Source organism: Oncorhynchus masou, chromosome 11 (genome assembly GCF_036934945.1).
Source record: "Oncorhynchus masou masou isolate Uvic2021 chromosome 11, UVic_Omas_1.1, whole genome shotgun sequence".
Lineage (NCBI taxonomy): Eukaryota > Metazoa > Chordata > Actinopteri > Salmoniformes > Salmonidae > Oncorhynchus > Oncorhynchus masou.
Genome location: NC_088222.1, coordinates 11,426,775 through 11,442,480, shown reverse-complemented (window position 1 = coordinate 11,442,480; position 15,706 = coordinate 11,426,775). Strand labels below are relative to the sequence as shown.

General features: G+C 49.5%; 1 protein-coding gene across 1 annotated transcript in view; it reads left to right on the top strand.

The window, feature by feature from the left end:
• The window catches only part of dym (dymeclin), a 179,979-nt gene that overhangs the window by 162,339 nt on the left and 1,934 nt on the right, over nucleotides 1–15,706 (top strand). Inside the window, 2 exon segments of the mRNA XM_064977384.1 lie at nucleotides 2,593–2,808; nucleotides 5,996–6,109. Of these exon segments, the coding sequence (XP_064833456.1) occupies nucleotides 2,593–2,808; nucleotides 5,996–6,109 (330 nt within the window).

The following is a 15,706-nucleotide window of genomic DNA, read 5'->3' as shown; positions in this document are numbered from 1 at the left end:
TGACAAGTAGACGAGCAGTGGAGAGGTAGGGAGAGGAGAAATGACAAGTAGACGAGCAGTGGAGAGGTAGGGAGAGGAGAAATGACAAGTAGACGAGCAGTGGAGAGGTAGGGAGAGGAGAAATGACAAGTAGACGAGCAGTGGAGAGGTAGGGAGAGGAGAAATGGCAAGTGGGAAGGTAATGGAGGGAAAAGGAGACTGTTAGTTTCGGAGGGGAAGTGGCAAGTAGACAAGCATCAGGCTGGGAGCCCCGTGCGGATGCAGATACCCTGTCACTTTCTCTCTCTGTCTCGTTCTCTCTCTCCCTCCCTTTCTCTGTGGAGTCCCAAAGTAGAGATGTCCCCTCTCTCTCTTGATGTGAGGAAATTGGTTTGGATTGTTTTGGACCTGTGAGTGAAAAGGGCCGTGTGAATTCACATGTAGCACCATGTCCTTCTGTCTGGTGTTCCTTGATCATTCATATGTTTTGTATTCAGGCCAATGGTACATGTTTACATTGTTTAGATGAGGTTCCAGACTTGAGCTGTTAGAACATGACAAGATGTTGACCTTGACCTTCAGTAAACTGGGTACCTTGAAACTCTGAGGTGGACAAAGACATTGTTGGTTGTGCAAAGTGAGAGTGAACGACAGCATGATGTAAAGAAGGGAGGGCTGTAATAGAGCCACTGGGCTCTGTTCCCTCCCCCCTCCCCTTCTCTCTGGGCTCTGGGCTCTGTTCCCTCCCTCCTCCCCTTCTCTCTGGGCTCTGTTCCCTCCCTCCTCCCCTTCTCTCTGGGCTCTGTTCCCTCCCTCCTCCCCTTCTCTCTGGGCTTTGTTGCCTCCCTCCTCCCCTTCTCTCTGGGCTCTGTTCCCTCCCTCCTCCCCTTCTCTCTGGGCTCTGTTCCCTCCCTCCTCCCCCTTCTCTCTGGGCTCTGTTCCCTCCCTCCTCCCCCTTCTCTCTGGGCTCTGTTCCCTCCCTCCTCCCCTTCTCTCTGGGCTCTGTTCCCTCCCTCCTCCACTTCTCTCTGGGCTCTGTTCCCTCCCTCATCCCCTTCTCTCTGGGCTCTGTTCCCTCCCTCCTCCCCTTCTCTCTCTCCCCTCTCTCCCCCTCCTTCTTTCTCGATGTCTCCCTCCCACTCCCTCACTCTCTCTCTATATATCTATCTATCTCTCTATATATATATATATCTATCTCCCACTCCCTCAGGTAGGCAGGCAGGTATAATATGTTCCTGTTTTGCATAGCAAAGTGCTGTTGTGCTGTCTGGTCCGTGGCCATAGATTCCAGACAGTCTATATGGAGTTAGATAACATCTCAACCACGCAGACTTCACAATAGCTATCCCTCAACATGACACAACCACCCTGCCGCTCGCCTGCCTGCCCCTGTGTTGCCTGTTTCCTAGTCCGTGTCCAGCCCCCTACGGACTGAGTGGTGCCCCCAGCTTCCTCCCTGGCTCCAGCCACTTCTAGGCTGCCCTGTACACACACACACACTCACACACACGCACACACACACACACACACCGTCACTCGTATTTAAGGCCCAATGGAAACCATTGATACTAGTCATTCAGAAAACACACTTTCTCTTTTAACCTGAGGAACCCTGTGTATAGGGGTTGTTCACCTTATCAGGGTTATTAGATTACATAGACCACCCTAAATTCCCTTCTCTTCTCTCTTATGTGTCTTTTTAGGACAAGAATGCCATTTTTTTTAAATGTGTATTTCACATACATTTTCCTATAAGTGTGTAAAATTTCCTCTGCTATCTCTCTCTCTCTGTGTATAGGCCCATGACCTCTATGTTAAGTTTATCTATTCTCTAGGGCCAAGACCTCTATGTTAATAGTTTATCTCTTCTCTAGGCCCAGGCCCTCTATGTTAATAGTTTCTCTTCTTTAGGCCCAGGACCTCTATGTTAATAGTTTATCTCTTCTCTAGGCCCAGGACCTCTATGTTAATAGTTTATCTCTTCTCTAGGCCCAGGACCTCTATGTTAATAGTTTATCTCTTCTCTAGGCCCAGGACCTGAATGTTAATAGTTTATCTCTTCTCTAGGCCCAGGACCTGAATGTTAATAGTTTATCTCTTCTCTAGGCCCAGGACCTCTATGTTAATAGTTTATCTCTTCTCTAGGCCCAGGACCTCTATGTTAATAGTTTATCTCTTCTCTAGGCCCAGGACCTCTATGTTAATAGTTTATCTCTTCTCTAGGCCCAGGACCTGAATGTTAATAGTTTATCTCTTCTCTAGGCCCAGGACCTGAATGTTAATAGTTTATCTCTTCTCTAGGCCCAGGACCTCTATGTTAATAGTTTATCTCTTCTCTAGGCCCAGGACCTCTATGTTAATAGTTTATCTCTTCTCTAGGCCCAGGACCTCTATGTTAATAGTTTATCTCTTCTCTAGGCCCAGGACCTCTATGTTAATAGTTTACCTCTTCTCTAGGCCCAGGACCTGAATGTTAATAGTTTATCTCTTCTCTAGGCCCAGGACCTCTATGTTAATAGTTTATCTCTTCTCTAGGCCCAGGACCTCTATGTTAATAGTTTATCTCTTCTCTAGGCCCAGGACCTCTATGTTAATAGTTTATCTCTTCTCTAGGCCCAGGACCTGAATGTGATCGAGGAGGTGATCAGGATGATGCTGGAGATCATCAACTCGTTAATAGTTTATCTCTTCTCTAGGCCCAGGACCTGTCTGTCGAACTCTCTACACCACAACCCCAACCTGGTCTACGCCCTGCTCTACAAGAGAGAGCTCTTCGAACAGTTCAGAACACACCCCTCCTTCCAGGACATCATGCAGAACCTCGACACGGTGAGACAGAGACACACAGCACGAATGCCAGCACGCAAACATTAATTCCTAAATCCTCATTGAAAACAATGGCCAATTTTGGATTGAAACTCCTCCACTGCTGTGCTGAATTTTAGCAAGCCTCTAATCTTTCCAGTAGAATCGTTTTGTGAAAAAGCTTTGTAGCATTTCAAAGATTTGGGTTTTACAATAAATAATATATTTTCATGATGGAGAGAATTTTGCGCCTCAATTTCACCATCGAGAGCATCCTGACCGGTTGTACCACCGCCTGGTATCGCAACTGTCTCTCTGGGACTCTGGCAGCCTGTTAGAGATGTCTCTCTGGGACTCTGGCAGCCTGTTAGGGATGTCTCTCTGGGACTCTGGCTGCCTGTTAGAGATGTCTCTCTGGGACTCTGGCTGCCTGTTAGAGATGTCTCTCTGGGACTCTGGCAGCCTGTTAGAGATGTCTCTCTGGGACTCTGGCAGCCTGTTAGAGATGTCTCTCTGGGACTCTGGCAGCCTGTTAGAGATGTCTCTCTGGGACTCTGGCTGCCTGTTAGAGATGTCTCTCTGGGACTCTGGCTGCCTGTTAGAGATGTCTCTCTGGGACTCTGGCTGCCTGTTAGAGATGTCTCTCTGGGACTCTGGTAGCCTGTTAGAGATGTCTCTCTGGGACTCTGGCAGCCTGTTAGAGATGTCTCTCTGGGACTCTGGCTGCCTGTTAGAGATGTCTCTCTGGGACTCTGGCAGCCTGTTTAGAGATGTCTCTCTGGGACTCTGGCAGCCTGTTAGAGATGTCTCTCTGGGACTCTGGCAGCCTGTTAGAGATGTCTCTCTGGGACTCTGGCTGCCTGTTAGAGATGTCTCTCTGGGACTCTGGCAGCCTGTTAGAGATGTCTCTCTGGGACTCTGGCAGCCTGTTAGAGATGTCTCTCTGGGACTCTGGCTGCCTGTTAGGGATGTCTCTCTGGGACTCTGGCAGCCTGTTAGAGATGTCTCTCTGGGACTCTGGCAGCCTGTTAGAGATGTCTCTCTGGGACTCTGGCTGCCTGTTAGAGATGTCTCTCTGGGACTGGCAGCCTGTTAGAGATGTCTCTCTGGGACTCTGGCTGCCTGTTAGAGATGTCTCTCTGGGACTCTGGCTGCCTGTTAGAGATGTCTCTCTGGGACTCTGGCAGCCTGTTAGAGATGTCTCTCTGGGACTCTGGTAGCCTGTTAGAGATGTCTCTCTGGGACTCTGGCAGCCTGTTAGGGATGTCTCTCTGGGACTCTGGCAGCCTGTTAGAGATGTCTCTCTGGGACTCTGGCAGCCTGTTAGAGATGTCTCTCTGGGACTCTGGCTGCCTGTTAGAGATGTCTCTCTGGGACTCTGGCAGCCTGTTAGAGATGTCTCTCTGGGACTCTGGCTGCCTGTTAGAGATGTCTCTCTGGGACTCTGGTAGCCTGTTAGAGATGTCTCTCTGGGACTCTGGCAGCCTGTTAGAGATGTCTCTCTGGGACTCTGGCTGCCTGTTAGAGATGTCTCTCTGGGACTCTGGCAGCCTGTTAGAGATGTCTCTCTGGGACTCTGGCTGCCTGTTAGAGATGTCTCTCTGGGACTCTGGTAGCCTGTTAGAGATGTCTCTCTGGGACTCTGGCACTCTGGCTGCCTGTTACCTGTTAGGAATGTCTCTCTGGGACTCTGGCAGCCTGTTAGAGATGTCTCTCTGGGACTCTGGCAGCCTGTTAGAGATGTCTCTCTGGGACTCTGGCTGCCTGTTAGAGATGTCTCTCTGGGACTCTGGCAGCATGTTAGAGATGTCTCTCTGGGACTCTGGCTGCCTGTTAGAGATGTCTCTCTGGGACTCTGGCAGCCTGTTAGAGATGTCTCTCTGGGACTCTGGCTGCCTGTTAGAGATGTCTCTCTGGGACTCTGGCAGCCTGTTAGAGATGTCTCTCTGGGACTCTGGCAGCCTGTTAGAGATGTCTCTCTGGGACTCTGGCAGCCTGTTTAGAGATGTCTCTCTGGGACTCTGGCTGCCTGTTAGAGATGTCTCTCTGGGACTCTGGCAGCCTGTTAGAGATGTCTCTCTGGGACTCTGGCAGGAGCAATTAGGGTTTAATGCCTTGCTCAAGGGCACATCAACAGATTTTTCACCTTGTCGGCTCGGGTAATCTAACTAGCGACCTTTCGTTATTGGCCCAACACTCCAACTGCTAGGCAACCTGCAGTCCTGATCTTCTACGCCATGTTGCTATGATACATTTTTGTTGCTATGATACGTTTATCAGCTGTTAAATGTGAGAAACACATAAGACAGAGAGATGGTCTGTCCGGAAAACGTTAGTATCAGTCAATCCTTGCTTCCTCTGCCCTTGTTTCCTTAGTTGTTATTAAAGGACAGCGGATGTGATAACCCCGCCCCCCATCATTTGAATAGATGCTCTGCATCAGTGGATACTCAGACACAACAGTTAGTCCAGGTACACAGAAAATTCAACATCGGCACTCAAAATCCCCCAAAAATGTGATTATTGATTTTTGAAAAGAGAAAAAAAAAGTCATACTTTGTTAGTTTTACACTAAAGACATGACTCTACCGTTGTGCTGTAGAATTAGTGAATGTAGTACATTTTCTTTTTAACTGTCATTTTTTTATGTTCCAACACTCCATCTTGTGTCAATATCAGTTATTTTTAATTCTTGGTTGCGATATTGTTTTCTACTGGACCTGTCAACAGACAGTCTGTGCCAACAGCGTTTATGCTGATGACACAGCTAGTTACCACAGCTACTGAAGTTACACTGTCTGCAAGTTGCTCCCAATGTCATCACGTTAGGGACATCTGTTGCCGTGGTAGACTCGCCTGACCACCCAAAGCAGAGGATGAAATGAATTATGAAGCTGAGAGGAGACGATAGTTAAATCACTTCAACGATTATGTTATTATACATGTACAGAAACGAGACTCATTGAAGCGTAAATTCTCTTGACAGTCAATGGTGTCAAATCAAATCACTTCCTCGCTTTCATGACAACCTAGTCTTAAATGATTGACACCTTCATTTAAAGTTGTCATAGTAACCTAGATGAAAGTAAAGGCATTTCACAGAAAATAGGCCTTTACCTCACAGGTCCCTCAAGCAAACACACCACATACATATATATACAGACACACACCCCTGTCTGACTTGTTCTTCTGTTGCCACTGTGTCCCACAGGTGATAGGTTTCTTCAGTCAGCGTCTGGAAGCAGCAGGGACTGACCTGTCAGTAGAAAGGGTTCAGGAAGTTATCATGAAGGGAGCACAGGCCCTTCCCAACGACCGCCTCAAGGTAAGTAATAAACACACATACACACACCCTGCCCAAAAACACACAGAGACAGCAGTGGTAATTAACAATCGGGATTTGGGGGGGTGGGAGCTGGGGGTGGGGGCTGCAGGTGGGGGATGGGAGGTGGGGGATGGGAGGTGGGAGCTGGGGGTGGGGCCTGGGAGCTGGGGGTGGGGGCTGCAGGTGGGGAATGGGAGGTGGGGGCTGGGGATGGGAGCTGGAGGTGGGGCCTGGGAGCTGGGGATGGGGAATGGGAGGTGGGAGCTGGGGTGGGGCCTGGGAGCTGGGGGTGGGGGCTGCAGGTGGGGAATGGGAGGTGGGAGCTGGGGGTGGGGCCTGGGAGCTGGGGGTGGGGGCTGCAGGTGGGGAATGGGAGGTGGGGGATGGGAGCTGGAGGTGGGGAATGGGAGGTGGAGCTGGGGGTGGGGCCTGGGAGCTGGAGGTGGAAACTGGGGATGGGACCTGGGGGGTGGGAGGTGGGGGCTGGGGGCTGGAGGTGGGGGCTGGGGATGGGAAGTGGGGGCTGGGGATGGGAAGTGGGGGCTGGGCTGAAACTGGGTATATGGGGAGTTGGAGTTGAGGATGATTTAAGATGAAGTCCAGCTCCAATCTTCATCAGCATTAATGTCCTGCTCCAGCGCCATCCTTCCTGCCTGGTGAATATGCTGCTGCAGATAATGACATTTCAAGGAGACGTGACAGCTCCGTCAGTTTGTCTTCATTTTACATCCCAAATGGCACCCTGTTCCATATATGGTGCACTACTTTTGAACAGGGCCTATCATCGGGCACTATATAGGGAATAGGGTGCCATTTGAAACGTTGGATCCGGGAGAGGAATCAATTTGCCAGCAAGCACTTCGTTACTTTGCACTCCGTGCTGGGACGCCGCCTACCCACAATTCCCCAACCCCACATGAATCAAGGAGGAAATATGTATCTGGGGATGTTGCTATGCGTTGCCATGTAGTCCATCTTCAGCGGCGCCCAGCCAGGCAATTTTAATGTTTCATCATGTGTTCTATGTGTTCTATGTTCTGTTGTGGGGCATTGCAACAGGAAGGCATGTGTTCTATGTGTTCTATGTTCTGTTGTGGGGCATTGCAACAGGAAGGCATGTGTTCTATGTGTTCTATGTTCTGTTGTGGGGCATTGCAACAGGAAGGCATGTGTTCTATGTTCTGTTGTGGGGAATTGCAACAGGAAGGCATGTGTTCTATGTGTTCTATGTTCTGTTGTGGGGAATTGCAACAGGAAGGCATGTGTCTCTACTACTACTTTTACCAGATAGCTATTAAGTACCCTATTCCCTGTAAAGTGTACTATTTTTGACAGAACACTGTTAAAAAGTAGTGCACTATAAAGGAAATATGGTGTCATTTGGGACGCAAGGATGTGTAGCATCTCTCCAGCCGTATCTCCTGCTACACATCTCAACACTGTGGCTTTTCTGATAATGGAGGTGTAGCATCTCTCCAGCTGTATCTCCTGCTACACATCTCAACACTGTGGCTTTTCTGATAATGGAGGTGTAGCATCTGTCCAGCTGTATCTCCTGCTACACATCTCAACACTGTGGCTTTTCTGATAATGGAGGTGTAGCATCTCTCCAGCCGTATCTCCTGCTACACATCTCAACACTGTGGCTTTTCTGATAATGGAGGTGTAGCATCTCTCCAGCTGTATCTCCTGCTACACATCTCAACACTGTGGCTTTTCTGATAATGGAGGTGTAGCATCTCTCCAGCTGTATCTCCTGCTACACATCTCAACACTGTGGCTTTTCTGATAATGGAGGTGTAGCATCTCTCCAGCCGTATCTCCTGCTACACATCTCAACACTTTTCTGATAATGTACTGAATAATTCCCTCCCTCTGTATGACTAATCTCTGGGGCTGTTCCTTCATCTTGGCATGTATCTGTCAGAACTGGGTTTCAAAAAGCATTTGTTTTCTTTCAAGCTCTCATCTAGCGATCACACGCACACAGTTCTGACTGACAGTTCACTGTAGCTTTGTGTCTCTTTCAGTTGTGATCTCTGGCTGGCCTTGACTGATGCATCCTGCCACAATATGATCGCTGCAGCAGTGTGAGAATCTAGGTCGCTCATTCTATCGCTCAACTCTGCCTCAGTCTCTTCTGCCTCAGAGATAATCATCACTTCTCTGTCTGCGTGCCGAGAGAATAGGGGGGCCATTTGGGACACAGCCTTAGCCTCCTAATGAAATCCATAGGCTAAGATGAATGCTGTGTGGAATCATCAATACATCTATAATTGTCCTCTCAAAGCACTTAAACAGACAAGTGCCTAGCAGTTTGTTAAAGTGAGGGTGACATGGTAGAGTACTAAAATGGACAGGAGTTGGAGAGACATTAACCATGTTTCCACCGGCTGTCTATCTGGCCATTTGTCACTGGAGTTAGGGTTGAGCTGAATGTAGAGTTTACATGACTCGTCACGCAGTAACTGCTTCTAAAGCACCCAGATCAACTGAACTAGGACATAGAACACTTTTGCTCTCACTGATCTAAGTTGTGTTGGATAAAATCATCTGTTAAATTCCATATATTCTTCTTGTATTGGAAGAGCCTTGAAGAGCTGAATGAACTAGACATAGACAAAGAAGAGCATCATAGATGTATAGAAACAGTGACTTACAATGAGCCAGCCAGACATGCGTTTGTCCCTGGCCGTCTGTCTACATCTGTGTGAAATGGGTAACAGAAGGTGAGAATGCCCCAGGGACAGCTAGCTGATTTTCTCCCCCATAAGGGTGCATGCTCAAGCCCCCATCCTGTGTACTCCCTGTTCACCCATGACTGAGTGGCTAGACACGCCTCCAACTCAATCATCACGTTTTCAGATGACACAACAGTAGTAGGCCTGATTACCAACAATGACTAGACAGCCTACAGAGAGGAGGTGAGGACCCTGGGAGTGTGGTGCCTGGAAAACAACCTCTCACTCAATGTCAGCAAAACAAAGGAGCTGTTCGTGGACTTCAGGAAACAGCAGAGGGAGCACGCCCCTATCCACATCGACGGGACAGTGGAGAAGTTGGGATGTTCCTCGGCGTAAACATCACTGACGATCTGAAATGTTCCACCCACATAGACAGTGTGGTGAAGAAGGCGCAACAGCGCTGAAGAAATTTGACTTGGCCCCTAAAACCCTCACAAACTTTTACAGATGCACAATTGAGAGCATCCTGTCGGGCTGTATCACCGCCTGGTACGTCAACTGCACCGCCCGCAACCGCAGGGCTCTCCAGAGAGTGCTGCACAATGCATCACCGGGGGCACACTGCCTACAGCACCCGATGTCACAGGAAGGCCAAAAAGATCAAGGACATCAACCACCTGAGCCACGGCCTGTTCACCCGCAATAACATCTGCTAAATATGTGTACTTGACCAGCACAATTTGATTTGATTTGACACCCCTGTTTTCCGGCATCGCCAGACTGGCCCGATTATGTCTCTCAGTCCCCTGTCCCTCGTCACCAGGCAGAGACAAAGGACCCATCCAGAGATAGGGCCAGCCTCTCTTTCCCTCTCTCTTTGTCTGTGTCTCTCTCTATTCATTTCAATTCAAGGGCTTTATTGGCATGGGAAACATATGTTAACGTTGCCAAAGCAAGTGAAGCAGATAATCAACTAAAGTAAAATAAACAAAATGAACAGTAAACATTACACTCACAGAAGTTCCCAAAGAATAAAGACATTTCAAATGTCATATATACAGCGTTGTAACTATGTACAAATGGTTAAAGTACAAAAGGGAAAATAAATATCCCATAGTTATGCTTGTATTTACAATGGTGTTTGTTCTTCACTGATTGCCCTTTTCTTGTGGCAACAGGTCACAAATCTTGCTGCTGTGATGTCACACTGTGGAATTTCACCAAGTAGATATGGGAGTTTATCAAAATTGGGTTTGTTTTCTAATTCTTTGTGGATCTGTGTAATCTTTGGGAAATATGTGTCTCAAATACATTTGGCAGGAGGTTAGGAAGTGCAGCTCAGTTTCAACCTCATTTTGTGGGCAGTGAGCACATAGCCTGTCTTCTCTTGAGAGCCATGTCTGCCTATGGTGGCCTTTCTCAATAGCAAGGCTATGCTCACTGAGTCTGAACATAGTCAAAGCCTTCCTTAAGTTTGGGTCAGTCACAGTGGTCAGGTATTCTACCACTGTGTTCTCTCTGTTTAGGGCCAAATAGCATTCTAGTTTGCTCTGTTTTTTTTGTTAATGTTTTATCTTTTCCGCTGTATGTGTCTCTCTGTTTCCCTCTGTCTGTGCCTGCTGGTCAGCCTCTCTCTCTGCCTTTCTGTCTGTATGTGTCTCTCTGTTTCCCTCTGTCTGTGCCTGCTGGTCAGCCTCTCTCTGTCTCTCCCACTGTCTTCCAGGTTATCTCCCTCTCTCCTTCATAGTCCACTGTGAGCCCAGCCACCTACTCCTACAGCTATCAGGCTCAACCACTTTGAATGACAGACAGCGTTTGTGTCCCAAATGGCACCTTATTCCCACATAGTGGGAACCCTGTTCCCTAAATAGCTATTCCCTACGTAGTGCACTATCTACGGAACAGGGTGCCATTTGGGATGGAGACGGACAGTGTGGAATGTAGAGCTGCTTTGTTCTGTAGTGCTGCGATACAGACAGTCTGGCTCCTTTTTGGATGGAGGAGAGGAGACGAGACATGAAAGGAGGGGAGGATAGAATAGGCGGGGAGGATAGAGGAGAGGAGGGGAGGATAGAAGAGAAGAATAGGAGAGGAGGATGGGAGGGGAGGATAAATGAGGCGGAGATAGAAGAGGAGAGGGAAGGATAGAAGAGGAGAGGGAAGGATAGAAGAGGCGAGGGAAGGTTAGAAGAGGCGAGGGGAGGTTAGAAGAGGCGAGGGGAGGTTAGAAGAGGCGAGGGGAGGTTAGAAGAGGCGAGGGGAGGTTAGAAGAGGCGAGGGGAGGTTAGAAGATGAGAGGGGAGGAGAGGAGGGGCGGATAGAATAGGAGGGGAGGGGAGGATAAATGAGGCGGGAGGGGATGATAGAAGACGAGAGGAGAGATTAGAAGAGGAGGAGAGGAGGGGCGGATAGTAGAGGAGAATAGGAGGGGAGGGGAGGATAAATGAGGCGGGGAGGATAGAAGAGGAGAGGGGAGGATAGAAGAGGAGAGGGGAGGATAGAAGAGGAGAGGGGAGGATAGAAGAGGAGAGGGGAGGATAGAAGAGGAGAGGGGAGGATAGAAGAGGAGAGGGGAGGATAGAAGAGGAGAGGGGAGGATAGAAGAGGAGGGGAGGGGAGGATAGAAGAGGAGTGGAGGGGAGGGGAGGATAGAAGAGGAGGGGAGGGGGGGAGGATAGAAGAGGAGTGGAGGGGAGGATAGAAGAGGAGGGGAGGATAGAAGAGGAGGGGAGGGGAGGATAGAAGAGGAGGGGAGGATAGAAGAGGAGAGGGGAGGATAGAAGAGGAGAGGGGAGGATAGAAGAGGAGAGGGGAGGATAGAAGAGGAGAGGAGAGGGGAGGATAGAAGAGGAGGGGAGGGGAGGATAGAAGAGGAGGGGGAGGATAGGAGGGGAGGGGAGGGGAGGATAGAAGAGGAGGGGAGGGGAGGATAGAAGAGGAGGGGAGGGGAGGATAGAAGAGGAGGGGAGGGGAGGATAGAAGAGGAGGGGAGGGGAGGATAGAAGAGGAGGGGAGGGGAGGATAGAAGAGGAGGGGAGGGGAGGATAGAAGAGGAGGGGAGAGGGGAGGATAGAAGAGGAGAGGAGAGGGGAGGATAGAAGAGGAGAGGGGAGGATAGAAGAGGGGGAGGAGGGGAGGGAATAGAAGTGGATAGGAGGATAGATTAAGAAAGGAGGGGAGGATAGAAGAGGGGGAGGGGGGGAGGGAATAGAAGAGGATAGGAGGGTAGATGAAGAAAGGAGGGGAGGATGGAAGACGAGAGGGGGGAGGGCAGGATAGGGGGAGGGCAGGATAGGGGGGAGGGCAGGATAGAAGCGGAGGGCAGGATAGAAGCGGAGGGCAGGGATAGAAGAGGGGGGAGGTTAGAAGGGGAGAGGGGAGGTTAGAAGGGGAGAGGGGAGGTTAGAAGGGCAGAGGGGAGGTTAGAAGGGGAGAGGGGAGGTTAGAAGAGGAGAGGGGAGGATAGAAGAGGAGAGGAGAGGATAGAAGAGGAGAGGGGAGGATAGAAGAGGAGAGGGGAGGATAGAAGAGGAGAGGATAGAAGAGGAGATGGGAGGATAGGATAGAAGAGGAGAGGGGAGGTTAGAAGAGGAGAGGGGAGGTTAGAAGAGGAGAGGGGAGGTTAGAAGAGGAGAGGGGAGGTTAGAAGAGGAGAGGGGAGGATAGATGAGGAGAGGAGGTGAAAAGAGTAGAGAGTCAGAAGTGAGGAAGGAGAACTCTCCATACCTGGGGCTTCCAGAGGCCAGAAGACAGTAAAAGAGCCCCTCGTCTGTTCTGAAGTACATTTGAAACACCTGAATATCTACTGAAAAATAGCGGAAATATAGGATAAATACTTCACTAAACATAATGTCCTTTTCCCCCTGATCTGCACCTCGCTGCATTCCAGCCTGCCTGGAGTCTGTAGCCGTTTCCTTCTAAGCCTTGTAACAGTGGGATCAGAGGGAACACACAGTCCTACAGTCTAGACAGGGACCTAGTCAGTCAGGCTGTCTGTGTTCTGGGGGCTGCTCGTCTGGTCCAAATGACACCCTATTCCCTATATAGTGCACTACTTTTGACCAGGGCCATTTGGGATGCAATCCTGTGCTGGACTGGGTGACTGGCAAGAGCCTGGCCAAGTATGTAGTATTTAGGGGCTCCCGAGTGGCGCAGCGTTCTAAGGCACTACATCGCAGTGCTAGAGGCGTCACTACAGACATTGGTTTGATCCCGGGCTGTATCACAACCGTCCATGATCGGGAGTTCCATAGGGTGGTGCACAATTGGCCCAGCGTTGTCCGGGTTAGAGGAGGGTTTGGCCGGGGTAGGCCATCATTGTAAATAAGAATTTGTTCTTAACCTACTTGTCTAGTTAAATAAATGAAAATAAATGTAGTCTGCTCTGCAAGCAGGGAGGGATGGATGGAGAGAGAGGGGGAGGTGTTGGAGCCAGGCCAAAACAATGAGCCATTCCTGGGCCAGCCTGTGTACGTGTCTGCTTCCAAAGAAACACTGCAGGAGTGTTTACCTAACCATGCTAGTCTGAAGCTAGTCCACTAGCTAATCTCTAGACCAAATCACAAGCTAAACAACACTGATAGCAAGCTACAAGGGAGTGACTGACTAACTAGCTGACTGACCGGACTAACTAGCTGACTGACCGGACTAACTAGCTGACTGACCGGACTAACTAGCTGACTGACCGGACTAACTAGCTGACTGACCGGACTAACTAGCTGACTGACCGGACTAACTAGCTGACTGACCGGACTAACTATCTGACTAACTAGCTGACTATCTAACTAGCTGACTATCTAACTAGCTGACTGACCTGACTAACTAGCTGACTGCCTGACTGAGTAACTAGCTGACTGCCTGACTGAGTAACTAGCTGACTGCCTGACTGAGTAACTAGCTGACTGGTTGACTAACTAACTAGCTGTCTGACTGACCAACTGACTGCCTGACAGACTAGCTGACTGACAAACTAGCTGCCTGACTGACTGACTGACTGACTGACTGGCTGACTAGCTGACTGACGAACTAGCTGACTGACTGACTGACTGACTGACTGACTGGCTGACTAGCTGGCTGACTGACTGACTAGCTGACTGACTAGCTGACTGACTGACTGACTAGCTGACTGACGAACTAGCTGACTGACTAGCTGGCTGCCTGCCTGCCTGACTGACTAGCTGACTGACTGACTAACTAGCTGACTGACTGGCTGGCTGGCTGACTGACAAATGTTCTAGCTGACTGACCGACTTGCTGACTGACTGACTAACTAACTAGCTGGCTGACTAACTAACTAGCTGACTGACTGGCTGGCTGGCTGACTAACTAACTAGCTCACTGACTGACTGGCTAACTAACTAACTGACTGACTGACTAACTAGCTGACTGACCTGACTAACTAGCTGACTAACTAGCTGACTGACCTGACTAACTAGCTGACTGCCTGACTGAGTAACTAGCTGACTGCCTGACTGAGTAACTAGCTGACTGGTTGACTAACTAACTAGCTGTCTGACTGACCAACTGACTGCCTGACAGACTAGCTGACTGACAAACTAGCTGACTGACTGACTGACTGGCTGACTAGCTGACTGACTAGCTGACTGACTAGCTGACTGACTGACTAGCTGACTGACGAACTAGCTGACTGACTGACTAGCTGGCTGCCTGCCTGACTGACTGACTAGCTGACTGACTGACTAACTAGCTGACTGACTGGCTGGCTGGCTGACTGACAAATGTTCTAGCTGACTGACCGACTTGCTGACTGACTGACTAACTAACTAGCTGGCTGACTAACTAACTAGCTGACTGACTGGCTGGCTGGCTGACTAACTAACTAGCTCACTGACTGACTGGCTAACTGACTAGCTGACTACCTGACTGACTAACTAGCTGACTGGTTGACTGACTAACTAGCTGACTAACTAACTAGCTGTCTGACTGACCAACTGACTGCCTGACAGACTAGCTGACTGAGAAACTCGCTGATTGACTGACTGCCTGACAGACTAGCTGACTGCCTGACTGACTGACCCGAATGACTGACTGACTGACTAGGTCACTGACTGACTGGTTGACTCACTAACTAGCTGACTAACTAACTAGCTGACTGCCTGACTGGCTGGCTGGCTAACTGACTGACTGACTGACTGACTGACTAGCTGACTACCTGACTGACTAACTAGCTGGCTAACCAACTAGCTGTCTGACTAACCAACTAGCTGTCTGACTGACCTACTGACTGCCTGACAGACTAGCTGACTGACAAACTAGCTGACTGACTGACTGACAGACTAGCTGACTGACTGACTGACTGACTGACTGACTAGCTGGATGACTGACTAGCTGACTGACTGACTAACTAGCTGACTGACTGACTGACTAGCTGGCTGCCTGCCTGACTGACTGACTAGCTGACTGACTGACTAACTAGCTGCCTGACTGACTGCCTGACTGACTGCCTGACTGGCTTGCTGACCGTCTTGACTGACAAATGTTCTAGCTGACTGACTGACTGGCTGGCTAGCTGACTGACCCGAATGACTGACTGACTAATTAACTAGCTGATTGCCTGACTGACCTGACTGACCTGACTGACCTGACTGACTGACTGACTGACTGACTGACTGACTGACTAGCTGACTGACTGACTAACTAGCTGGCTGACTAGCTGACTGACTAACTAGCTGCTGTTAATGTATTTGGTAGAGACCGTCGGCTGGCTAGACCACAGTAATACAGCACTGTCTGTTGATACAGTATCGTATGACCACACAAGCCAGGGTCCATAGATCATTATGCCAGGCTGCCTGTGCTACAGACCAATACTACCCAGAGAGTGGGCACAATGAAGGCTAATATGAATGGCCGGGAATGGGCCTGTCATGCCAAATAATGTCCCCACTTTTTG